Raw genomic sequence first — 27,678 nt, 5'->3', positions numbered from 1 at the left:
TGTCATTACTTGTTTCTTACCTAGAATACAGACGACTATATTTTTAGGCTAAGGCCATAGTTTTTGAAAACATGGCATAAGAACTACAGTAAATAGAATACTATAATATATAAACATGTATTTATTGTATCTTGAGTGGCTTAACACTCAATATTTGTTGGGGGGAAAATGTAATTTGCACATTTTGGTTAAAAAACAAAGTGTATGCTGTTAGAAATGTGAACTCTAGAAATATGGTGCATATGTCATGCTGATAGAACTGATAGGGATAGAACTGAAGCCCTTTCAATTCCAGTCAAGAAGATTTGATTTATTTCATCCCTTCCTTTCTTCCCTCATTTCTCTTCACCCCTCGAGTGTCCAATTTTGAATAAAGTGGGAAAAAAGCGTCCCAAAAAACATAAATGAGCACATTTATCACTTACAAGTTTGATTCCTGCAGATTAATTAGATAACCATACGTCAATGCTGAACAACTTTCTCCCTCACAAAAACAATGAACATACTGTCAAAAAAAACAGATGGAAGGCAAAAAACAAAAATGCTCCCTTTTTTTAAAAGGATCAAGGGTAGAATTAAATGTAGGGAAATACAGGAAAGCGCTTTATATGAAAAAGGGATTTTCTGGGAATAGACCCACAGCTCTGTAAGCACCGCTCTTCTTCAATATAACCAGGCACCCATGATGACTCAAGACAGGTGTGGAGTGCACACACACGCATACACATGCCGTAGTATTTATTCCCATTAATTTACATCATACTGTTGAACAATTGAATTCTAACTGCATTCTCAAATACTGCCCATTTTTTATGTTTTCCATTGTCTTAAAATCCCATTATCATATTGTCAGTGGTGACAATGCAGCATCCCTTCTGGGAGTTTGGATGCAGAAATCCTTCCAACAGAACTCTGGCATGTTGAGGCAGACCAAGCTTGTTATATTTAGTCAGACAGCAAGTCTACTGCTAATGAATGCTGCGGGCAGGGTATCTGTGAGCCCTGCGGAGATTACAGTGAACACTGGTAATATGCGTCCTCTGTGATAGGAGCAGCACGACAAGCCAGACAGAATGACAGACGGACCTACACAGAGAGGCAAAGGGACAGTTAGTATTAGACATTTAGATTTTGTGGGCCTGATGAACAACCACTTGATTTACTCTCTAAATAAATTCAGTTAAGCTTTGTCATGTGGAAATGTAATGTTGTTTTTAAGTGTGTGCTGAAAACTGGAGTCATTTCAAGATAGCTTTCTCCTGTTCCAGAGATGGTCACTGTGATGTTGTACTGCATGTCATCCTGGCTGCATGAGAGCTATTGTGTTGTTGTTCAGGGTCCAGTGAGTAGAGAGTTTCATTGGTGGGCAGTTGTGCCCTCAGGCATCAATAGCTTCCACCAACACAGCTATAACCAGCTGGGCTGAGAAATTGGGATATTCTGGGCTCAAGACTAAGTTTAGATCATGGATCGTTTTCTGCACCACTGCCTCACACGATGCTCAGTTCTAGTCATTGTTCCTGTAAGCACTTTGCAATCCTCTAAATTGGCTGTAATACGTGCTGCCTGTTTGATCTATTTTACTGAAGCCTGCAGTCTGCACCATACTGTGACTCGCATCATATTTGTCCAACTCCTGCTAAGCTAAGTCATTTTCATCGCTCATTAAAATACTTGTAGTGCATCTACTGTATATGGGGCATGCAGCACACACGAACACACACACATATTCTTTGTTAAACCCCTGGGCTGACTTATTTTATCTCTCTCTACTATTTCATCTGCTCTGACATGCAGGCATTGACCTTTAAATCAAGTCAACTTCTCTTCAGTTTTCCCAACGTTCATGTGAAACCAGAAGGAGGTGTCATTTTAGATTTCTGTTTAATTAACATTCTAAATAATGGCCTCTACCATAACTCACCCAATTTCTAAGATTGATATAGTATTTGTTGATACATTTTCCTAATAATGTTTTTTTGTTTTTTGTTAAAGACATTGGAGGGCACACTCACCCTTTTAGAAAGGACAGACAGAAGGATAATGGATGATTCAACTTTGTGGCTCTGACACTTTGTTTCTTTTTCAGGGTCTGACTTTCAGTGTAACATTCACGTAATCCCTGTGAAAAACGAGGAGGGCTTGGTGATGATGTTCATCTTGAATTTTGATTATGTCGTGGACGAGGAAAGTGACAACTCCACAGAGAAGATAAGCCCAACATCCCCTACAAAGTCAGATCAAAGTGAGTATTCCATATATATGATATAAACCTTCCTTCTATGGAGCGAAAAAATAGAATTGCGATCTTTGATTTTGTGGTATTTTTGTTAATTGAAATTCCCTCTTTACCCAACCAGTATTTTTTAGGTAAAATCTAATTTTATCACCAAAGCTTAAAAAAAGAAAAATTATAATAGGATGCTGTCCAAAAAACTGCATGGCAATGCATCTGTCATGCATTTTTTACATTATCTCTTTTTTTCCCAAAATATTAAACCATGTGCATCTGTGTATGAGATGTCACCGTCCCAAAAACAACCAATTCCTTTCTCCTTTAACAAAAGGTAGTTGCACAAAGGGCTGTTATTGAAATAGTTTATTAAAATAGACCTTTACATCTGTTAGACACTAATGAAGCACTAGATTATTTTATACAATTTCCTGAGAAGCTCTGTGTAACCTCGCAACATGTTTCCAGCTTCTATTATTCCTAGAAAGTATGCATTATTTAGTTTGCCAGTATACAATCCAGTTTACATTAACAATGAGGAAATGCACCGTGTGCAAGCAGGGAGTGAGCGGTGTGCTTACATACAGTAACCTTATCTTAAAGTGTTTACTCCTTAATCATTATATCTGTTTTACATCTTTTGGGAGTGCAGCATATACTGCACCATCATTTTTCAGTTGAATGTGTGTCAGTAGGTGTCAGTGTCAGTGAGACATTCCAGCTCCTCTCTGATTGGTGGCACTCAGCATCTCTTCTGTGAACCGAGCTCAGCTATCCACTTCACTCAGCATGAATTTCTCCAAGGCAATGGCATTCGTCTTGTGCTGTACTGTGTGTATGTGCGTATGTAAGTGTGTGCATGCATGCATATGTGTGAGTGAGTGCCTGTGTCCGAATCCCGTTGCTAACATTGCTAATCAGAGTTGATTGCTTGTGACCATGTTACAGCAAGGGGACCTGTGGGTAGATGGGGCAGATAAACACATGATGTGACTTTTGATTGGAAAGACTTTTGACTACATGCACACATCACACTTTTATTATGACCTTACTATTATCTTTGTCTTTCAGCGGCCTTTAGATAACACCAGAGTATAACATTGTAATTTTTTGCTACACTAGGTTTGACTTTTAAGACTGATGCTGATCATTTTGCGAAGAAGCTGCATGCTATTGGACTATAATATGTGCAGCTATTGTTTGTTTTATTTCCAAACCACATATTTAAATTTTCTTTAGATATGTATGAAAAATATAACAGCATTTAGACTGTAACTCAGCAAAGGGCTAGGTAATAATTCAATGTAAATGTATTTTTTATTTTCAATGGAATCGATATCATTCATTCATTCATTCATCTTCAACCGCTTGTCCCTAATGGGGTCGTGGGGGGGCTGGAGCCGATCCCAGCTGACCTCAAGCGGGAGGCGGGGTACACTCTGGAAAGGACACCATAGAGACAAACAGAGACGGACAATCAGTCACTCACATTCACACCTACAGGCAATTTAGAGTCATCAATTAACCTAACACGTGCGCGTCTTTGGACTGTGGAAGAAAGCCAGAGAACCCGGAGAGAACCCAAGCAGACATGGGGAGAACATGCAAACTCCACACAGAAGGCCCCCAGCCGGGATTCGAACCAGGAACCCTCTTGCTGTGAGGCGACAGTGCTAACCACCACCATACCGCCAGGAATCTATATCATGAAAAATTCATATTGAGATTTAATGGTACACAATTGCATTGTTTAAATTGACGGTAGCAAGTACATTAACTTAAACTTCTCAGAAAATGTTACCTGAAATTCCTGAGGGAATATAATTTAAAAATTGCTGTTTTGGTTTTGTAATGAAACTTTACATTACCACACACATCCAATACGATTGACATCAACTGGATTACATAACCCATTATTTAACATACATGAGCAGATATCATTAATATATGGAAATAATGGTCTTTTTTTATATACACCTACCAGGACTGGTTTGCGTGGTTATTTAATATAATTTATTTATTGAATTACCATACGCTATATCGTGATATATATCATTTTGAGATATGAAATTACTTATATCGGGATACAGGATTTTGACCATAATGCCCAGCCCTAACTAGATGCTAGATACTGGCACTGGTGAATGAATTTCTTTCAGGTTGTAGCACAATGACGGGCCGTTCCATTGGCAGAGGAAGAACTTTGACACACCACTTCAAGAAGTGCAGTTTTTTCAGCATTTTATCTCAAACGTTCAGGGATAACATTCCCTCATAGCCTAGCCATACATTTAGGTGTTGCAGCCTATGAACATGGATTTTTAGACATTGGGGAGCTAATTATGATCTGCTGTTGACAGCAGGCAATAAGCCTGCAGGTGTCAACTAGCCCAATATTGAGCCTGGAAGAGAGTAATCCCTCTTTCCCTGAGCTGCCATCTAGAAAACACCATTCAGCAATTTTAATATGCCTTCAAGGCCCAAACCTAGAGACAATACTTACAAATGACTCAGTAGGAAGATACACTGTTCAGTGCACAGAGATTTCTTTCTACTGTTCATCAACAACATTAGAATCTATGAACTTTCAAAATAAAGGCCCGGTGGACCCAGTTTCTTTCAAACTCAAAGTCCACTCCTAGCACTTTCCAGATGTTCAAGCTCCTCATCCTACAAGTCAGGGTGAGCACAGACACCCAATGAAGTAAAGTCATGTTGGCTGGTCGTATCCACAATTAAATTTTCTCAATACTATCCTCATTTTGTGATCATGTGAGAGCTGGAACATAAATAAATCTTTTAAATCATGAGCTTCATCGTCAGGCTCAGCTCTGCATTTCTTTTTCACCACAAAGGCCATGTCATTGATTTTGTCCTGTTAACGTTATGCTCCATCTTTCCGTCACTTATGAACAAGACCTCAAAATACTTCAACTCCTTCACTTGAGGCAGCAAACTCGCTGGCAGCTCAAAGTGCACATTCCACTGTTTTCCAGCAGAGTACAATGGACTTGGAGATGCATATTCTCATCCATCACACTCAGCTGCAAACCGTCCCAGTAACAAGAATAAATACATCTTTTGGGGAGGACAGGTTGACATGTCTGCCTCAGTATAAGGAGAAAGCAGCACCCCCTTGTAAGACACTCTCAGGCATCCGGGTAATAGGTATATTTAGAAGTACTTAATCACAGGAAAGTTGCTGTTTTATTCCTGATGACATTTTGCCACTGAACGGAGGGATTTCATCAGTCTGCTCATTAGTGGGGAGTCCCAAGTAGGTAAACCTCTTTAGATGATTCACACTTGTGACACAAAGTGTCATTAAGGCCACATTTGCCACATGACAGTTATGTGTGAGTCATCATAGTCCCATGAATTCAGGTGTGACTGGTTTGAATCTACCTCAGAGTAGATGTCAGACAGCACTGTAAGCTGCTGAAAAGCTTTTTCAGGAAAGCTTTAAAATGTCTTTGTCAAGATAGAAGCAAGATGTAGTAAAACCTGCAGAGCAACCCTCAAAGGAGAGCAGTCATATACAATACATAAAGTAGACAACGTGTCCAATTAACACAGCATCCCTGTGTTTTTCAACCCCAGCAACACACTGATGCATATACTTGTCCACACTAATGATCACAAACCCAAAGTCTCAGCAGTATATACTGTATATACAGTATATAAACAACAACAACAATGGGCACTCCATTGGTTTGAAGACACTAATGTGAATATTTTAGCTTAAGTTAAAGGGAATGTCAGTTTTGCAGATCATTGACAGATTTCACTAAAAACACAAATGTTATTCACAAGGTGGCACTAGAGGAAAAGCCAGGGGACCACCAAAGTCAGTAGGCATCATCCTCCAAGGACTATGAATACATGTACAACATTTAAAGGCAATCCTTTCTAGAGTTGCTGAGATATCTTAGTCTTGACAATTAAAGTGCCTATAGAAAGTCATGACAGCCTTTTGAAATAGTCACTTTTTTTGTTTTTAAAGCCTGAAATGATAATACGTTAAAAAGGATGCCAGCGTGATTTGAACATTTTGCCTTGCAATATTCGAGTGATCTTTTTTTTTTCCAAATTTCTGAAAATTAATAAAAAATTAAAAAACTACAATAGTAGTGTTGGAAAAGTGATAAGTCCCTTTAGAATAACCATAATAAACATTATCAGGTATAACCAATCACCTTCCAGATTACACACCAAGTTAATTGGCCTTTACCTGACATCAATTGTAGTGGCTTTGATTTAACTTCTGAATAAAATCAGCTGTTCCTTGAGGATTCCACTCCTAGTAGTGCATGGAAACAAAAACAAAAAGAGTGACTATTTTAAAAGGGTATCATGACTTTCTATGGGCACTGTACAATAATACATCAACAGATCACCATCCATAGAGCCACATCGCTAGTGTGGCTGAACATAAACCTTATCTCTTACTAAAAAAAAAAAACTTTAAATTTTATTCCAACTATATTTTTTATAATAAAAAAGTAAAATATGGGTACCATAAGAATTGTACCATAATATATTTTTAGTAAATACTGTATGTGTGCTGGTGAGGATGTCATTCTAAGGGCTCAGTCATGATCATTGCTACTACAGTGATTTACATTGCATAACAAGGATATTTTCCTTAAGCCACTCCAACAACAACAACAACTTCTTATAGGGTTGATCTGAGCTAGACTTTTTATACTCAAATATGTAATATAGGGATTATATAAGCATTCATCCAACCAACAGTCAAGAGCATTGATGGCACATGCGGAGAAGAGACAGGAAGGTTGTCCATATCTCCTGCCAGCTCAGGATGTCATTAGGTTCCTCTCCAGGAAACTTGTTGAGTGTCATGGCTCTATTGTACGTAAGCTGCTATAGTTGTAACATCAGCACATTTGGCCAGGGAATGGAAACAGATGGCATTGACGTTATGTAAGGAGGCTGCTGAGGGATGGGTGCCTCACGAGTAAAGCAGGGTTCACTTTCACCCTCCTTCTATTGTTAATGAGCCATAACTTTCACTCTGTCCCCAGAGGTCGTTAACATTTGTCCCTTCTGAAAATGTTTTTTTTCTACAAAAATTGGGTTCCTGTCTAAAGTTAATGAGGCGTGATAAATCGACTGTGCAATCTGCTCTTTCACTTGCTCATGGGCACAGTTGCAATAATGGTAAAAACAAACCTCTTTTGATTTGTCTTCATTATCGTAGTTCAGTGCAAAAATCTGCTACATGTAACATGGCAAATGTTTAACTCTAAATTATAAAATCTACTGCTAAACATTGTTTTATTAATGAGGTTTCAGTTACAGATACAGTTACCCCTCCTTCAGATACTATGGACCTTATAAAAGATTAATTTGAAAAAAGTACATGGACGCCTGAACACTTGAGAAGCCAGGGACAAAATTTGTTGTTTTGATTATTTATGAGCAGACATGTTTCAGTAGCTGACGTTCTCAACGTTTTTGGGGGGGTTTTTTTATCAGGGAAGGGTAAGCTGAAATACATCATATACAAAAAGATTAGGTTATCATACAGTCAGGGAAAGGAGTGTGGTTCTTCTGAGGTGCTACTGTCGAGACCCTTGCAATAGCTGAAAATGGGTTTGAAGGATATCTACACGTATCATAATAAATTAATTAATCACCTTATTAAGTATTAATTAGGCTAATTACTTATTTCTCATTAAAAGGGGGCACCACCACCATATAGACAGGTAATGTGGACTAAGCCCGATGGAAACCTAGAGGCCCACAAGAATTAAAAGAATAATTTTCTATCAGTTATTTTATCAATTAATTGTATCAATCTCAATCCCAAAATGTTTGTTCTTGTAAAACAGTGACCTCAAAACTTTGCCAAACAGAATGAAAGCTCACAGACATCAGCTAGGGTTTTGGGGGTTTTACTACAAAAATGTGAATATATTTATATACATAATATACATGATAGATTATAACAGGAAATGACATACATGAGAATAACACAGAAAATAAATGTTGCATTGTAAAAGCTATGATATGCAAATGCAATTTCTAATCATACCTTTATAGAAAGTAAAGTTTAATATCATATAGCCAGTGGTCACCAGATTTGCTCATTAAAATACCAACAACGTCATCTCACCAGCTCAGCTTTGAAGAAGGGGGATCCAAGAGGAAGGAGGTGTATTACACAGCTCCAGAGCAGTCGTTCAGACGTGCAGAATACTGGGTCTTCTCCGGAGGTGCAGGGCTGGCAGAACCAGATTGTCAGAGGATTTTTCAGCCTCACGATAGGGGACGCTTCACCGTCGCAACGAATGTTTAGCATCAAGAGTCACTTTCGCTGTGAACCCTAAATCTTCAGCTTTTAAGCCAAAACGAGTCTTTCTGGATTCTTCAGCTTCGGCAGCTTTGAGTTAGGTAAATTATAGAGTCAGTTGGTCACGCTCCCGGCAAATACTGGACTTTGATATAAACTTTAAAGGGTAACTTTGCGCTGTTGACTAAGGCTTAATTACTCTGGCCGGAATAGAATTAAGATTTTCCTCAAAAACACATGCACTAACTTAAAACTACGTTTGACTGATTAATGAAATGTTATCAATCAAATAAAACACTGAACTTCATTGAAACAAAGTCTAGCAGAAAGTTACTTATAAAAATAAAGACAAAAAAACTAGATAGATGTTACAAAATAAAAGACAAAGAAAACTGAGAAGACAGCTTGGGTTTGCTATCTTTAAGTCCAGTTCTGAGGTGTGGCCTGGATAATGAGATCCATTCATTTCCCAGCTCAAAGTGGGAGAAACTCCCTCTCCTTTGTAATAATATACAGTATGATTGAGTGATACATGCATAAAGACTGGGATGAACTTAAAAGATAATCCTTAGTTGATTTCTTAATGTCAATACTTATACAATACTGTCATTTCAAACAACACACATTTCTTTACAGAAAATATGCATTATAACAGTATATACTGGTTAATAGTTGTCTGTAAGAACATTAAAAATTGAGAATTTCACTTTTAGACATTGTCTGTTCATCTTACATATCTTAGTCTTACATGGTTCTTCATTTAATGACCTTGACGTCATTTTGTTCACTCTTCAGTGCGTTTCAGCTTCACCTAAAAGGTCAAAGGGTCCTGAGAGTGGGGAAGCAGTTCGTAGCTGGGCCAAGGAACAGAGATAAGGCACAGAAGAGAAAGAGAGAGCGAGACAGATGAGAGACAGTTCTGATAGGCATCAAGGATTTCTGATCAGACTGGCATTAGGGGTGTCATCACAAATTGTGTCCCCATTCTTTGATGACAACATACTGTATAGGTGCATGTTTCCTACAGGTTCTCCCTTACAGGGCTATACATTTTTTTTATTTACGTTTCCATTTTCCCATGTTTTAGGCAGAATAAACCTCTTTGCCAATCATGAGTTTTATCATTTATTATGTTAATTTTTGGATGTTTTCATTTTCAGGTTTTGTATCATAAAAACTCTAACTGTCTTCTAACTCTTCACTTTTTAGGGAGGAGCAGATTCTTCCGCTTCCGCCAGGCCGCTTTGAGCCTAATGAATACCAAGCAATCTCTTCCGCAAGAGGATCCGGATGCAGTGATGGTGGATTCGCCCAAAGAGAATGCGGGCACAATGGCCCTACAGAGCTTCCCCTCACCCACAAAGAGCATTTGCAGTCCCATAGAAACCAATGACACGCATGGCCTAATAGGCTCAAGTCACCACTCTTCCAAAGCTAGCATTGGCCCTGAACCACTTGACCATTCATCCCCTAAACTCCTCTGGGAGAAGCTGTACCAGACAGAGCCGCACCAGTCCTCCAACACCCTGTCAAACACCTTCCCCAGAGGCAGCTTCAACAGCATGAGGCGAGCCTCATCCGTCCATGAAATTGAGACCTACAACTCCAATTCCAAAAGCATATTCAGGGATCGTCAAGCCAATGAAGGTATGAATCACAGTATGTAAGTAAAGCTTGCAGCTCCGACCTGTTATTGGTGTACAGCACCCCACTAGCCCAGCAATCACATCATGATTGAGTTTGCATTAGAATGCAGACCAATGTTAACTCATGACACTGGGGTCGGCAAGAGAATGTATACAGATTACAGATGTGGTCTTTAAAAGTGATATTCAGGGGAGATCGATCTACCACCAATTCGCTAGTAGGAGGTTCCACTTTGACAGGTATTCCAGTGCACTTTGCCTAGTTTGAGGTCCAGAACCTCAGATTTCCCATGGAACCTGAATGCAGCATGAGCAGCACAAGTGAAACAGAGGAACAAATTACAGGCAGGAAGCTTGGCAAATCATTTCATTTGGACCGAATAAAATGATTGGTCAGACTATTATGAGAAATATATGAGAATTGAATATTGTATAAGCTTCGTATCTGCCCTCACCATGTGCTATTCAAAGCATTGCTTTTAGATTAACCTGCATGAGTGTATGCTTGTATTATGTGATCCTGTAGTAATTCTACTGAGTGTTCCAAGCTACGCATGCCAGTACGCATACAGTACCTGTGCACATACATTGTGTTATGTTACAGAAACACTTACTCTGTACTCAATAGCTCTCTGTTGCCAAATTCTATTAAAATGGTTTTGGCAAGAGATTTTCTCACTGAAGTCTGTGATGTGTGTTGATGCATGTATAATGTGATGAAAACAGAAGCAAGGTTGTTTAAAACTTTGCTTTTAGGCATATGTGATGTCCCTAAATGAAACATATAAGCTGAGCTGTAGTGTATTTCCCATTTGCAGAGGAGGTAGCTCAACATTCCCTGTAGCTCCCCCACTATCCGGAATACATTACTGTCTTTTAATATATGTTATGACCACACTTGCAAAACCAAAAACTGATATACTTATTTCTCTAAAATATCATGCTTGTTTAACCTCTGCTCACTAATCAGAGCAAACTGACATTCAAAGACATCGGATGATAACGACTTTATTGTTACTGAAAAATGTCAACTCCTCCTTATGTATTCATTTGAAATATTGTGTTTTGGGTAAGTTTACCAAGAGTTCTAATGTGATTGTTATTTGTTTTAAACCACCAGGCCCTTTTAATCACGTGAAGTCCAGCCTGCTTGGCTCTACCTCTGATTCTAACATCAACAAGTATAGCACCATCAGCAGGATCCCTCTGATTGCACTCAACTTCTCTGAGGGGGCTGATAAGAAGACTCATTCTCCACCAACATCCGAGACAACCATCATAGCACCAAAGGTCAAAGACAGAACTCACAACGTCACAGAAAAAGTCACACAGGTGAGTGAGGAGGCTCTACTTTCTTTGCTATTGCCGCATATTCTGAACCGTAGGCAAGACCTGGTTGAGAATAGATATTTTTTTACGTTGGTAAATAGGAGTTGCCCTCTGCATGTGTGTCTCCCGCAGTTGCATCATTGTTTTAAGCATCAGTCTGCTAGTTCTCATTATAAAAAATGCTCACTGTTGTAACAGTAATTAACCTTGATCCATGTCTCAAACTACGTTGTGTCGAGTCCTTAAATTTGAAGGAGTTGGGTCTGGAAAGTCCTTGACTTTGATGTTTAAGAAGGTATTGGAACCCTGGCACCACTTTCTGTTGCTATCATTGACCTGGGGTTTAATTCTCAATAATCCTTGGTTTTGTATTTCAAAGAAAGGTGTTTTGGGGTGGGAAGCTGGTAAAGTGATAATGTCCTTATCACTGCATTGTAGTCATCAGTTGGGGGGAAGGGGCTCCATGGTGGGTTTTGGGATAGCGTGGAAAATGGTACACGCATGACTTTCTAACGGTCAACACTGGAGGGGAGACATTAAGGACAGGTGTGAAGGGTAATTGGGCATTTCTAATTGTAGAGACATTGGGTTGATATTGAGGAAAAAAGGTCAAATTCATCCTCATCAACATCAGCTAAGGGTCATTGTTTCAGAGAGGGAAAGAAAGGACATTCCACTGATCCCTCATTTAAAAAATCATCTTTTTCCTTGCAAGCCTTCTGCAGGGATTCATTTACTTGCTCAAGGACAATGCAGCAGGAACAACTTCCTGTCATATGGCTGAAACAGGCTATCCAGTGGCACAATTCCCCAGTTTACAAGACCAGCAGCACAGCTGATGCCAGCTTGCCAAGGACGGCGGGCATTTGTCGAAATTTTGATTAATGAATGCTTGTCTTTCATTTTACATTCAATAGAAAGAATTATGTTTTTAGGATAAATCGTTCTGACAAAACATTTTGTTAGGTACAGGTAGCCTTTAAAACTGTGGCTAGGTCACATGACAACAGGAAAAACAGTACTGCCACAAGCACAAGAAAGGCCCAGAAACCTTATAGTTAAACATCTATAAACAGAGCTTACTCATTCATAAATGAAGACGAACCATCAGCAGGATTAAACACTCTCCCTCCCTGCTGACTTTAGTTAGGAGACACCGCTGAGATGTGAACACTACATCTACTTCCTGACTGCTAGCATGGGGGGATCTATAATTCATGTGTCGGAAGATAGGGGAATGTGCTGAAATGAATAGAGGGACCCACAACCCTCATCCTCACTCCTGCACTGTTTTCTGCTATAAGAGAGCCATCTCTCTCTCTCTCTCTCTCTCTCTCTCTCTCTCTCTCTCTCTCTCTCTCTCTCTCTCTCTCTCTCTCTCTCTCTCTCTCTCTCTCTCTCTCTCTATGTCTGCCACTGCTTATTAAACCCAAAACAAGAGCCAGCTTGGCCTTCATGAGCAGTGAACTGAATAATTTATCATCCAGTCAGAGTTCATACATATAGAGAAATTAAAACAAATGTTTGCCTGCCCAAATATATGTATACAATCAGCACGAACATATAGAGCTTTTCTCCATTTTATCATCTGTACAGTAAAGTGCAGGTTTTTTTTACCAAGAGTACAGATGTTGAGCAAGTCAGTGGCAGTCGCATTATTGATGGTTGTGGGACATAGGCAATCTACTTGTCAAACTAGAGTGGCTGCCTTTACCTAATACTGTTTGACTGCAGAGCACTTACCTTTGTGTGTCACAGTTGCTGTCAAACCATTCCTTGAAGTCTCTGAGCTGGTGAAAGTACCTGGTGGGCCTCAGCAATAATTATCTTAAGAATTTAGTACTTGTGCTTTTGATTAAATTGTCAGAAGGGTGAAGGAGAAACACTTTCAATATCAATTTAGATAGTTTATTGGAAAAGTATCCAACTATGATGCTGATCCACGTTACTATAAAAGCAATACTTACCTTTCTGACTTTTTTACACTTGTCCTTTGTAATCTAAAAATTCTCCTAATAAGCATATGGTACACTAAAAAAATGTTTTTAAATTCACCAGGTGTTGACACTCCTCAACATTCAATTCTCATAAAATTATGATAGAAGTCTGACCAATCATTGTATCTGGTCTAAATAAAATTATTTGCCAAGCTTCCTGCCTGTCATCCGTCGCTCCTTTTCACTTGCGCTGCTCATGCTGCATTTAAGAGCAATGGGAAGTCTAACGTTTCAGACCTCCAACTAGACAAAGTGCACTGGACTACCTGTCAAAGCGAACCTCCTACTAGCGAATTTGGTGTAGGTCAATCATATCCAAATTCGCAAGTAGGAGGTTCCACTTTGACAGGCATTTCAGTGCACTTTGGCTTGTTGGATGTCCGAATCTTCGGACCTTCTATGGCACTTGAGCGCAGCATTTCTCTCTCAACACATGTCAGGGGGAGGAGCGTCAGAGGTCAGGCAGGGGGTGGGACTTTGGAGGAAGCATTGAGTGATCTAACTGAGACATGCAAGAAAGGTAAAAATTGCATTTTCTGACTTGAAATCAAAGCAAAGTAGCATGATCGGGGCAGTTTCCCTTAATGTCCTGTCCCTCTTTTACCACTCTTCCAGGTCCTGTCACTCGGAGCTGATGTGCTACCAGAGTACAAACTCCAGACAGCCCGCATTGATAAGTTCACCATCCTCCACTACAGCCCATTCAAAGCTGTGTGGGATTGGCTGATCCTACTGTTGGTCATCTACACAGCAATCCTCACTCCCTACTCTGCTGCTTTTCTTCTCAATGACACAGAGGAGCAGAAGAGGCGTGAATGCGGATACTCCTGCAGCCCTCTTAATGTAGTGGATTTAATGGTGGACATTATGTTCATCATTGACATCCTCATAAACTTCAGGACCACTTACGTAAACCTGAATGAGGAGGTGGTCAGCGATCCAGCTAAGATAGCAATCCATTACTTTAAAGGCTGGTTCCTTATAGACATGGTGGCGGCCATCCCCTTTGACCTGCTTATCTTTGGCTCAGGATCAGATGAGGTATGTTATCTCTAATGCATATATTTCTACCTGTTTTTTTTTTCTCCCAGGGAGCTTTGCTGCATATCAACCCAGCCATGCTTGCGCTGTTATCCATTCACTAAGTCCAGACTTGTGCCCCTGGGCTACTACTTAAAGCCTGAATCTTTCTGTCTCGGATCTGAAAGGATTACTTTAAATTGCATGTTTTTTCATACTTTTTTCTCTTTTTTTTCCTTTTTTCTTTTTTTTTTGAATGGTCCTCATTCTAGAATCCATTTACGCGGATTAATGGCTTACCAAATGGCAATCAATGATGCATTTATGTGAGGAGCAGGCCAAGAGGGCTGTGTGCACAGCTTACATGCAGATGTGAGATGGCAATTGGTAGGCTGGCTGCCAGGCCTGCTGGCTTGTTTGTTGGTAGGATATGTGCCCTCAGGCTCTGGATCCACTTCAGTGCTTTATCGTGCTTTGTAGGCACTCCATTACACCCGAAAAGCTCCTGATTATAAGCCATAATCATCTTTTCCGCCATTGCTGCTACTGCTGAGTCAGTTCAGTGAATGACAGCAAACCAAAAAGAAAATGTTAGTTTTTCTCACAAAACAGTGTAACAAAGAAAAAGTCCTGGTACAGTTACTTGCACAATAAGCTGCAGGTAACCATATGTTGCCTCTGGGGAAGCAATGCAAACAGCAGCTATTTGACAGTTTTTTAAAACAACTGAAGGGGAACACTTTCAGGTCTGTAAACGGGACGCCATTTACTATGATAACATGCTGATACGTTGCTTGCATTTATAGCTTACAAGCTTGGTGTTTTTTATTTCAGACTGAACACGTGAGTCCCGCTAAACTGCATTCTCATTCAGAAAATAAAAGCAACTGAAAGAGTGGCAGATGGTTTTCACAAGGCTTATTGAATTTAAAGGCTTAGAGACGGTTTTAACTTACAAGTGCTAAAGTAAACCTTTTGATCGGAGCAGAGACTATGTTTGAAATAGATTTCAATGAATGTCTTGTTGCTTTCAAAACAACTTCATCTTGCCAGAAGATTGAACACACTGTGAGAGGCATGGTGCAAAATTGGCACCAGGAATTGTTTGTTAATAATAATTATTAGAATAAAAATAGAAAAACAAAAGATTTACTTCAAGCTGTTTCACAGTGAACATTTTTGACTAGAAGTTGAGTGCTAGTTGAATTAAACCAAACAAATGTTGTTCCCATTAGAGCGGAACAGGGGGAGAGAGGGGGGGGGGGGGGGCTGTAGAGCTGCATTATGTTCTTTAATTGCATGTTTGGGTACATTTAAGACTTAATTGAACTTTTATTTGATTGCAGAGTGCAGTGCGCCTGTTGGTTTATTTAATCAATATGGGAGTTTAAAGGCCAAATCTAATAGTTTGTTTGTAATATTTCATGTTGAGTTTTTTTAATTAGTTTTTTTGTTCTAGTATTTTTAGATCAGTAATATGGATAAACCCAGCGATGCAACAGGACTATATTATGAGCACTTAACTTTAGGAGGACACAATAGATAGAGATTTTTCCATCAAACTTTGCAATACAGTATGTACAAATACATAAAATGTATGGTAATGTGTGCCTTTAAATTCAAATTTAGGGCTAACATACCAACACACTGCCGGGTGTCTTAGTGTCTCCAATGAGGAAAGAGCTATAGTACAGAAGAGGATTAGTGCCACGTGTGAAAAAATGATTTGCGTTCTGAGTTTAGTCTTTTGAAGTAAAATTTTAAAGTCACAATTTTTAGAACAGAGTCGACATTAAACCATACAGTACATTAAGTAAATTAGATTCATGTTGAGAATGTTGCCAATACATGGAAACAAATAAAATCTTCTTATAGCATGTAACCAAGAGATATAGGGCCAATAAAGCAGAACCAAAAAAGGGGTTGGTGGCGCATTTTTGAAAGATCATTTAAAGACAGGATGATAACTGAGACTGAGATAACTGAGGCGAAACAACTGTCCCACTTGAATTGTTTACTGGAAACCCAGTTAGACACGGTTCTGGAGATGTTATGCTCTCCAAAATAGTGGTTTGGCTTTGAACATTGTTGAATGACAGTGCTTAATAATGTCTGGATTCAAAAATAATAATTGTTTAAACAACTTTAACTTCATTCACTAAGGAAACAGAATGGGAAAAATGTCAAATAGATTTGCTTTTTTCAGCCGTCTAAAACTGAAGCCTTAATAAAGATTAAATGTGACACTAACTGAGTGGTTCGGAGGGAGAGTGTGGCGACATTAACTTCATTTCGAAGGTCATTCAGTAATTGTCAGGTAGATAAATGTCCAGGCCAACGGGAATGGCAGTTAGTGTAGCTAAAACCTTTCTTGATGACACAGAAGCTGCAAAAAATTCCCAGGGAACCACTGAATGTTTGTTAGTGTTACTGCCTGTCCGGTGTTGAATAAATGAGAATTTATCTAAGGGCTTTTGGTATCTTTACATCTGTTCATTTGCCTTTGACCAAAAAGCTTTGGGGAGTTGCCACAATGGAGTCTTTATCTTTATTCACTGTGGGAACTGTTACCTCAGTTTGTGAACTGATGCTCTGGATTTATCACCACTTTAGATTTGTTAACAAAGAGAACACGTCCAAGCACGTAGCTGTGGTAGATATGCAACAAATAAGATTTTTTCTTTATGAGAGCTTTGCTTGACAAATGAAATGTCCTACACTGAGATGAGATATGTGTTATTGTATTATGATCCTGTAAAAGTAATGTTATTATTAACATTCAAAATATTACAGCTATTACTAATACATTACCCCACTGTACATTTTGTTCAGACCACCACTCTGATTGGCCTGTTGAAGACAGCAAGGCTCCTGCGATTGGTGCGTGTGGCCAGGAAGCTGGACCGCTACTCTGAGTATGGTGCTGCAGTCCTCATGCTGCTCATGTGCATCTTCGCGCTTATTGCCCACTGGCTAGCATGTATATGGTACGCCATCGGCAATGTGGAGAAGCCCTACTTGGAGCACAAGATTGGCTGGCTAGACAATCTGGGCGTGTCCATAGGAAAGAGATACAACTACAGTGACCCTAGCTCCGGTCCGTCTATCAAGGACAAGTATGTCACAGCACTTTACTTCACCTTCAGCAGTCTGACCAGCGTGGGCTTTGGAAATGTTTCCCCAAACACCAACTCTGAGAAGATATTTTCCATCTGTGTCATGTTGATTGGCTGTGAGTATTTGTTGGTTCTTTTTTCCTCTTAGCTTTCTTTATTCTGCTTTTATCTGGTGCAGACCTCGTGGATTAAGCCATCATTATTTTTTGATCAGATTCTAAACTATGTTCTGCATGTCTGTCTGTTCTGAGAAATGTAAAGCTATTTTCTCGCACATTGTCCGACGAAGCACATAACAGATTGTCTATGTCAGAGATGTTCTCACTTCCTGGAAATACTCTGTTTACTTTACTGTTTATTGTTTATATATATTTATAAATTGACTTGATTTGACTTGACTAGAAAACAGGTTGCCTGTATTCTTAGTAGCATCTGTTCACATTCATTCAAGTTAACTCTGTCTCCATGAACAAAAGCAATAAACATGCAAAGCAGTCTGTAGATGAAACAGACCTCTTTTATTGATCATTGTTTGCATTTCAGCCCTCATGTATGCCAGTATTTTTGGAAACGTCTCTGCCATCATCCAGAGGTTGTACTCGGGTACGGCCCGATATCATGCTCAGATGTTACGGGTCAAGGAGTTCATACGCTTTCACCAGATTCCCAACCCACTGAGGCAGAGGCTGGAGGAGTACTTCCAACATTCCTGGGCCTACACCAATGGCATTGATATGAACACGGTAAATAAAAAAGGTTCACCAAATCTACTTGCTACCATAAGTGGATAGCATACCTGTAGCATAAATGAACTGATCTCGTTGTATAATTGTATAAATATTGCAAATGCAAGATTCTAAAAAGTGCTTTCTTTTGTCTTGTCTGCTTTTCATCTGGATTAACATCTCTACACTGGTAAGAGCAGGAGGTATCTGTTATTTGGTTCCTTGTCATTGTCATGCCATTGTTTTAAATAACCCCATTATCCCAACAGCTTTAATATTATGAATGTCCATCTCGTAAACATGATTTGTATGAATTAATCTCATTATTATATTATAGTTTTATATCTCAACGCATATATTATATTTTAGAGCAAAGTGTGTGAGTGTAATACTGGGAGCATGCACTGAAATTGGCATTTTGTCTCGTTCCAGTTCCATCCGAAATTTTAGTTGCAATTATTTTTCAGTAACATCTTTTTGCGGTCAACAAACTGTATTCCTTATTCAATAATGTGTTCATGTTCTGCTCATTTATTACATTTATGTTCAATTACATTCTGAGTCTGAGATTATAACAGTGCAAGGCTTTCATGCCCTGGTATTTTTATGGATTTTGGTAGAAACTCCCTCACAATTTCCTATGCAAGATTATGTGCGTACTTACTAATTAAAGCTTTACAGTTCATAAATGTAAAGCTTTACATTACATACAATAGCTTCTTGTCCATCATATAATATGTGTTGTACCCGAAAAAGGAATGGGATGAAGTTTGACATGGGTTTTCTAACCAGAGAAGTTTTTCTACTTTAAACAAGTTGTGTAAAAACGTTAATGCATGCAGCCAATTTGTTCCTTTAAGGTGGATGCATGCAAAAATCGTAATATAATCCGTGGTTTCTACAAATGAATAGATTAAGGCTATAAAAATGGTGGCTTCTTTGTTGCTTGAATTTATCACAAAATACACCTTTTTCTCACTCCAATTTTATGTGTTACCAGTTCAAGAAATGAGACAAAGCAAAACCATAGCAGGTATTGTGTTTAGCTCAGTGGGTAGTTACATTAATTCAGGTGGCAGTACTTTTTACATTTCTAATTACTATCCCACAAAGTTATCAATTTTTTACATCTTGGTATAATTTAAATGGCCGCGTCATGCCTAAGAAACACCATAGTGTTTATGACATTTACGATTTTTCTTGCGATACACTAAAGATGTGAGGCATCTGAACCTGACCGCCAGTTTTATGAGTCTATGGCTCTGTAACTCGTTTGTTTTCATCCTATGTCCTTATATCTGTTGTCAAGCTTAATTACAATTTCTGTCAGTAAAAGTACATTCATTTTAACACATTTGCTGCTCACAGCTTTCCGCTGGTTCACAGAACGATCTCTTTGAGGACTCCAAATTCAATATATGTGTATTCGACTCACGGATTTTCTCTGCATCGCAGGTGTTAAAAGGTTTTCCTGAGTGCCTACAGGCGGATATCTGCCTTCACCTCAACAGGAATCTTCTTCAAAACTGCAAAGCGTTCGAAGGAGCCTCCAAAGGCTGCCTGAGGGCCTTGGCCATGCACTTCAAAACCACTCACGCCCCTCCTGGAGATACTCTGGTCCACAGTGGTGATGTGCTCACCGCTCTCTACTTTCTGTCCCGCGGCTCTATTGAGATCCTGAAAGATGACATTGTAGTAGCCATACTGGGTAAATACAATCCCTTGTTGATTATGTGAAGTATGATAATGGGAAACACTGGGTAATTTATTAAGTGACTTGTTCAGTGCCCGTTTGGAATAGGCCGATTTCATGGCTCCAGATATTGCTGCTTGCAGCGTTTTTGGGGGGCGTGCATATTCAGAATGCGTGCCTGTTTGGGGAACGCCAATTGCTTGGTCCTTGGAAGTGCTGCTTGAAGCCTTCTCGAGAACCACTTATCTGATCAACTTTAAACTTTACGCTTCCCTTAGGTCATCAGCAATACAAGTGTAACTGCCAAGTGTGAAGTCAATTGGATGAAGCGTTCTTGAGATGTGTGAAAGACGCAGAAGCAAACATACACACAAAGAGATTTCTTCCATATGGCTAGATAATGCTGCTACAGCACCACCTATTGGCGCCAAATTTTTCATGGTCACTCAGAGATCATAGCTACACATCCCCCAAATATGTTTGCAATAGCACAAGTTCAGGAGATATGACATTTTTTATACTATAAGCCCTTTCCAGTTTTGTCCAAATTTGGTGAAGATTACTGAAACTATCTAGAAGGAGTAGTGGAAAAACAGATTGGGACACAATTCAAATCGATCTAGATGCAAATGGCGTGGCTTATATGGATAGACCTGTGACAGTATCCAGAATTTTTTTTGAGAACTTGCTGTCCAAAAGTTGCAGGCCAAAATGCAGAGTTTATTGTCATAATGTCACATTCTGCACATTGCACCAAAACACTTCATTAGGTCCCCAGAAACACAACGGCCAAGTGTGCATTAGATCGGGTGAAGGGTTCTTGATATTTGCAGACAAACACACACACACACACACACACACACAAAAAAAAAAAACATGTCATAAGTGTATTTATTCATTTCCTTTGAGCCAAGATAGATTGTTTTTGCTTGACCTTTTGCCAGGGTCTATCATCTGGTGCCAGCCTCTGTTCTCAACCTCCCTGTTGTATTGAAGATCTCTCAGCTGGTTGAGTGTTGAATGTCAGCCTCAGACCTGCCGAGACAAAGACAAAAACTCTTACTCCGCTGATTCTGGTCAAGTATGATATTGAAAAAGAAAATGGTGGTTCAAAGTCATACTATTTACCTGTTTTTATTCAGGGGGAGTACACTGAGAGCAGTGCTCTCTTCTTTCAGGAATGCTAACAATCAATCACACATTCACACCTGGAAGCAGCCCAGTAAAGCCACAGTCTGATGTGATGGCCAGTGAGTAGCTCAACTGGAATGGTTGGGGATAAGGGCCTTGCTCAAAGGCACCTCGGTGGTGGTAATGAGGAAGGGACAAGCGCTGCTTTTTCAATTTTTGACCTAGATTTATCCTGCTGGTCCGGGGATTGAACTGGCAACCCACCAGTTACAAGCTTGCTTCTCTAACCTTTAGGCCTAACCAAACCTCAATGTTAGTTGTGTGGGCTTGGATATTTAAATCTATTGTCAGTGCTATCTATATTTTTTTTTAATTGGATTTTCGTGTGACATATGATTCTGCCATTCTTGCGTGATCTTGCGTGAATCCAGCTGCGAGTGCGCACAAGAAGGTCACCCTAATACCTACGAGTGAATATAAACATATGGTTGTATTGGACAGATGGAATTAAAATGTCTGTTTTCATGTTATGCAGTAAAATGTGCAGTGTGTTCACACATTTTGATAAGAATACCAAGGTGGGCCTGCCTTCCCCCATTTCTGTCCTCTGGGCAATAAGGCTGTTCATGTGACAGGTTTGACACTGGCATTTCTATTATGTGGCTCCATGAAAGGTTGTGCGGTCATATAAAAGAACATGGTGAAATAGCTGCCACTTTTTTGACAGCACAGGGAAATTAGTTAAAGCTGCGAAATAGAGATTTATAAAATAATATATATATATTTTTTAAAAAGGCAATAAAAGGATAAACTGACTAAAACCATTACCGGCTCTACATGGGAAATACTATTTTGCCTCAGTAATATAGTGATACTGAATACTCATTACTCTTATTAGAATAATGACTATTTATCTTTTTTTTTCACAGGTAAACCACAACTAGCTGCTTCAGGCCAAGCCTGGATTAAATTTTCCATTATTCATGAGATGAATGCTCTCCTGAGCTGTACTTGACAGAATGGGGGTTAGGCTTAGCAAAAACTGCTGTATCACACAAAACCCATAATTCACAAACACACCAGTAGAGCCACTGATCTCATAAATCAGCCCATTTATATTTGATACAAACATTCTGCTTGATCAGCACTATTTTGCTCCAACTTGTTTTTGAAAACCAAACTGTCCCCCAGCCTCTAACTATGTAGCGGTCAGCCGATATCCCTCAAGCATTTTCCTCTTGTAATGATACCGAATCCAACAAGGCTACTAACATTGTTCCGTAGGTGAGGAACTAGTCTCTCACTGCCTAATGATGAACTAAATCCTTGTGCTGAGAGCTGCGTGTGGGGGAAAGATAAAGCATTCTTTTTGAGGCTGTCCTCTGTGGCTGAAAGGGCTCTGGTGCACGCTGTGAAAGGCACACTGGCAGCCAACATATCATATCTCTTTCTCCTAAGGCCCTGCTTACAGTGTTTGCATTTAGTGAAACCCTGGACCAACAAAGGGATTTTTCATCATGGCCTCCAAACCAGACCTTCTGTCCTTTGCATGGACCCTTAGGACCCACAGGAAACTTTAATGGCCGACTTCATGACTTTTGCTTCATGACTGAAGTTTGCTGAAGAACTGGCTTCATTACGTGATAGCCATTATCAGCAGACAATTTCCATTTGAAGTGTGTCGGTAACAATCAAACCCTCCTTTCCCTCCACATCAAAAGTTGCTTTGAGTTAGCAGCTATTCCTCAGCATAAATAGTGGATCAAAGATAGAAATACAACTGATGCACAAGACTTTTGGAGAACATCTACACAGAGAGGAAAGACTGTTTTGATTTTTTTTATACACGAAAACAAACACATCTGTGTCCTTAAGTGAGAGCCTGAGGAATAGCGAGATAAGTTCCTATAGAAAACAAATTATTCTCCATAATGTGCATGGCTGCTTGTAGAAGTCAGTGCAGGTAACACTGACATTTTTCTGTATCCCAGTGAGCCATTTGAGAGGATTTACTGTGTGTGTGTGTGTGTGTGTGTGTGTGTGTGTGTGTGTGTGTGTGTGTGTGTGTGTGTGTGTGTGTGTGTGTGTGTGTGCGTGTGTGCGTGTGTGCGTGTGTGCGTGTGCGTGTGTGTATGTTTAAACCAGGAAAAAATGACATCTTTGGAGAAATGATTCATCTATTTGACAAGCCCGGCAAGTCCAATGCTGATGTGCGAGCTCTGAGTTACTGTGACCTAAGTACCATTCAGAGAGAAGATCTGCTGGAGGTGATAGACATGTACCCAGAGTTTGCCGACTACTTCTTCAACAACCTGGAGCTTACCTTCAACCTCAGAGATGAGTCTCCAAAGGTATATGATACTGCTCTGGTGGTATGGGATCCACATATTGAATTGATGCTGCTTAATTGTTGACTTTTGATATACACAATTATATTGCAAGATTTTATCTTCTAACAATTCAGAATTGATTAATATTAACCACTAATTGTATTAATTAATAGATTTGAATGCTCACTTTGTTGCAGCCCTCAAGCTCCGTTGGTGGTGATTCAGATGGCGAGGGCAGTAAGAGCATGAAAAGAAGGATCTCCTTCACACCAGATGTATCTCAAGGTAAGTAGAAACTTATCCGTGCAGGTCCAGCATCAGCCTTTTGTGGTTGTGAAATGTGTTCTTTGTTATTGTTAACAGAGTGGAGCTCCCTGAGAGCATCTATTCCATAAGGAATACAATACAGTGTTATTCCACTGACTCTTGTTGATTGCCATTCTACAGGGGAAAACAAGGAAGTGGTTAAAGACTTGGGGAGGGAGAGGGAGTCTAACTCGTGCCTAAAGAGAAGTTCAGAAGTCCTGGGTCCCTCTCTACCCATTGTCCAAGTCCTGGACTCAAATCTTATTGTCAGAGACAACATGGAGAGAAGACCGTCCTTTGAAGGTATTATGTTTTGTTTTACTGATGAGTATGAATATAATCTTTACTGTTTTGACAAGAAAACATCAAGACAGGTATTTCTAGGGGTTCCTGTGGGACAAAGACTTTATTGGGAACGATGGGAAGCTAGTGTGGGATTATGTCCTTGCTGCTGCACTAGCAATTTCTATTCGTTGATTGGAGCAAAGAGGGTAGGCTTCCAAGGCTAGTTTAAGAGATAAATATATGAGTTAAAAGCATACAGTATACTGGTGGAGAGGTGGAGTGTGGATGGAGCTGGAACTCTTAATTACGCATAACTTTTTTTATGAGGGGGGAATTTTTGTATTACTCACCTGTTTAATTCATATCAAGTCTCAAAGTTATGCATAATTATGGGTATGGTCACCTTGTAGGTTTCATTAAGCCTCCCTCAGGTCCATCTACCTCTCCAGTGGTCTATGCTTTAAACTCATGGATCTATTTCTCAAACCAGCCTTGGAAGCCTACCCTAGCCCTCTCTGCTCGATAACCAAAAACGTTTTTTTGTACCAGGCTGTAAACATGTTTATTTAGACTGTAAACTTGGGCATTTTAACATAGGAGATCTATGGGGGTTGACTCATGGACTTATTCAAGGAACTTCAGTTTTTGGCACTTTGTGTGGGCTTCATTTTTCAGCCCCATTGATGTTTGGTTTAAAGGCTTATGTTACATCAAAACACTGCACAGCAGTTTCTATCACTATGAGACAGGATTTTCCAAATTAGGGGAATAAGGTGAAAAATGCATTGAATCACAACAGTAGCTTAATACAATCCCCATCCAGTTAGACAAGGCAAACATTTCAACATTCACAAAGGCAATTTTTTAATTGCAAGGTTATACAATACAATGCATAGCATCATATTTTACTGCTGTTCATGTTTTTGTGTCTACCCTGGTACATATCAGAAACAGTCAATCCGCTGCCCTATTTTTATTTATTTATAGAGACAAGACTATGACACAGGCATACATGTGGGGGCTTCGGGTGTCCAATAGACACACCTGTATAAGGGGACCAAGCTTTAAAGATACACATTTGCAATAGTCTCTCGTACTAAACCAACCTCACTGCCTTTAATGAAAATATAAGTATAATATATAAAGGGGAAATTCCAAATGTATAGTCTCCTTTCCTTTCTCTGAAGATCCTGGCTCAGGGATCTAAAAATAGACTACAATTCCTGACTAACCTGCTCACAGGATTTTGTATGAGTAAAGCACATCCCACTGACAAGACCGAAAGACAGATACTTGTGGATAAGACGAAAACAAAAAAAAAATGAATGACAGACTGAAGCAATCTCTACTGCTGGACGGATACAGGACGTTAGGCCGCATGAGGGCAATAGTAAGTTCCATCCATTGTTAAGGCACACACAGCACCGTACAAGGGTCCTCATATCTAAATGGCTCATCATGGTAGTGCAAAGCTTCCTGTATAGCCTGCTTCACCAGATAGTGTCATCACAAAACTCTGTGTTTAAAATCACAAAAGAGGCTCAGCACATATCAGTGGATGGCAAGCTGAACACTCACAGGTGCCCAGCAGCGATAACCAGGTTAGTTTGTTACTGAAAAACATTGCATTAATTCTCTCAGTACAAGGGCTTGATAGATTACAACAAAGATCCTACTCACAGCTCTCACGTAGAGATTAATTACTTTCTATTTTAGTGTGTGTGTGTGTGTGTGTGGGGGGGGGGGGGGGTAGTAGTGTTGAAGCTGTTCTGACCCACATGTGAGGATGTAAAGCATGCGTGTTGGTTTGGCTTTCCAGATCTGTGTTGTGACAAATGGGCCTGTAAGAAGCCTACGGACTACTTGGATGAGTCAGCACAGTTGCAGGACCTGAGAGAGGACGATAATTCTGCCAGCGAGATCACGTATGGAGAGGTGGAACAGCGCTTAGGTCAGCTTCAAGAGCACTTAAACAGGTACATATTTTCAGAGTCAGCATTTAGATGGTTGATCCTCATTTCATTGTGATAAACAATGAATTGTCCTAGAATGTAAACTAGGTTTGTTGGGGTTTTGTGTCACCTGTGCAGTGCTTTATTATACCTTTATGATTAGTCTGATAACTCATATTCACTCACATTGGTTGAAATTGCAGCATACTGGATTTGTCTTTGATTCACACTCGCTACACTTGCTGTTAGGACACAGTGCAACTGTGACCAGATGTACCTGCGACTGTATCATATAATAGTAGATCAGCATCTTGCCTCATGTCAGGCCATGTGCAGGATAACAGTAACCAGATAAGATAAAGCAGGAGCACAATGCGCACATAGAAATATATTAGTAATAATAATTCAATAATATCATCACTTTAAGTACATTATGCTGATAATACTATATAAATAGGATTTTAAGTAACGCATTTACATTATTTTTACATTATTGTATTTCTAATTTTATTTAAGTAAATACTCTAAATACTTCTTCTGCGAATGTTAGTCTGACACAGTAGTCTACTGGTGAGAACAGTTGAAACTGGCTGTCAATTACAGCTTATTCTCAAACTCCACTTTTTAAAGAAACACATGGTGACTGACTCAATGGCAATAGCAATTTTATTTATAAAGCAAATTTCACTACACATAAACTCAATGGGCTCTATTTAGACGAGCTATGGTGCATGGTCTAAAATGCATGGCGCAAGTGTATCCAACTCCACTTTTGCTAGATAGATGGCACATATTCTGGGCGCAAAGTCCTGTCTGTGACGTAAGCCGTAAAGGGTGACAGCGGGTACACAAGAGCTGCAATGATCTGGAAAACAAGCCACTGAGGGTACAATTTAAGACGTTCGATTCGTTTTGGTCATAACATGAATAAGACCAATCAGAGTGTTATATCCCATTCTCTTTAAATGTCAGGTGTGCCTTTACCTGGCGCATATGGTGGATTCGGGAATTTGGAAAAGCAAGCGGTTTTCTGCTGAGAAAACGATGCTGCTTGTATGCGCAGCGGCGAACAATTCCATATGACTGCATATGAGCAAATGCACCAATAACCTATTTAACTGAGGAGGCGGATGATGAGCATGAGCGCTGCTGCGCGTCCCTGTGTGGACGAGCACAGTACGCTGATTGGCTCTGATATCACCGACCTGAATTCATTATTTTCACTTCCACTCTAGGCTGTTCCTTTTTAAATTATGTATTGTATTTATGTATGATGCTGCTTTCAGTGATTACTGTTGTGGGAGTGAAAATGGCAACTTCGTCAGTCTAAAACTAGCAATGACAGTTGCTCTGCTTTGTGCGCCACTTTGTGCCGGGTAAAAGATAAAGTCCCAAGTGCTTTGCATTGAAAGACTAAATGTAAAAAAATAAAGAGATGAGAACAAAAACAAAATAGAAGTAACAAATATACAGTATAAGCATTGACACAATAACACAATCTACAAAAAAAAGGTTTGACCAGCCAAATTTACACACACACACACACACACGCACACACACACACACACACACACACACACACACACACACACACAGTAT

At 39.6% G+C, this 27,678-nt stretch overlaps 1 protein-coding gene across 1 annotated transcript in view; it reads left to right on the top strand.

The window, feature by feature from the left end:
- kcnh7 (potassium voltage-gated channel subfamily H member 7) overlaps positions 1 to 27,678 on the top strand; it is a gene marked incomplete at both ends in the record, with an annotated part of 39,813 nt that overhangs the window by 8,874 nt on the left and 3,261 nt on the right. The window contains 11 exons of the mRNA XM_083921034.1: positions 2,090 to 2,245; positions 9,759 to 10,196; positions 11,316 to 11,527; positions 14,137 to 14,562; positions 17,374 to 17,773; positions 18,201 to 18,400; positions 19,838 to 20,090; positions 23,352 to 23,557; positions 23,734 to 23,821; positions 23,984 to 24,145; positions 25,947 to 26,103. Coding sequence (XP_083777160.1) covers positions 2,090 to 2,245; positions 9,759 to 10,196; positions 11,316 to 11,527; positions 14,137 to 14,562; positions 17,374 to 17,773; positions 18,201 to 18,400; positions 19,838 to 20,090; positions 23,352 to 23,557; positions 23,734 to 23,821; positions 23,984 to 24,145; positions 25,947 to 26,103 — 2,698 coding nt within the window. The remainder of the gene's footprint in view (positions 1 to 2,089; positions 2,246 to 9,758; positions 10,197 to 11,315; positions 11,528 to 14,136; positions 14,563 to 17,373; positions 17,774 to 18,200; positions 18,401 to 19,837; positions 20,091 to 23,351; positions 23,558 to 23,733; positions 23,822 to 23,983; positions 24,146 to 25,946; positions 26,104 to 27,678) is intronic.

The sequence above is a fragment of the Echiichthys vipera genome, assembly GCF_963691815.1.
Source record: "Echiichthys vipera genome assembly, chromosome: 10".
NCBI lineage: Eukaryota > Metazoa > Chordata > Actinopteri > Perciformes > Trachinidae > Echiichthys > Echiichthys vipera.
This window is presented reverse-complemented; position numbering and strand designations above follow the sequence as displayed.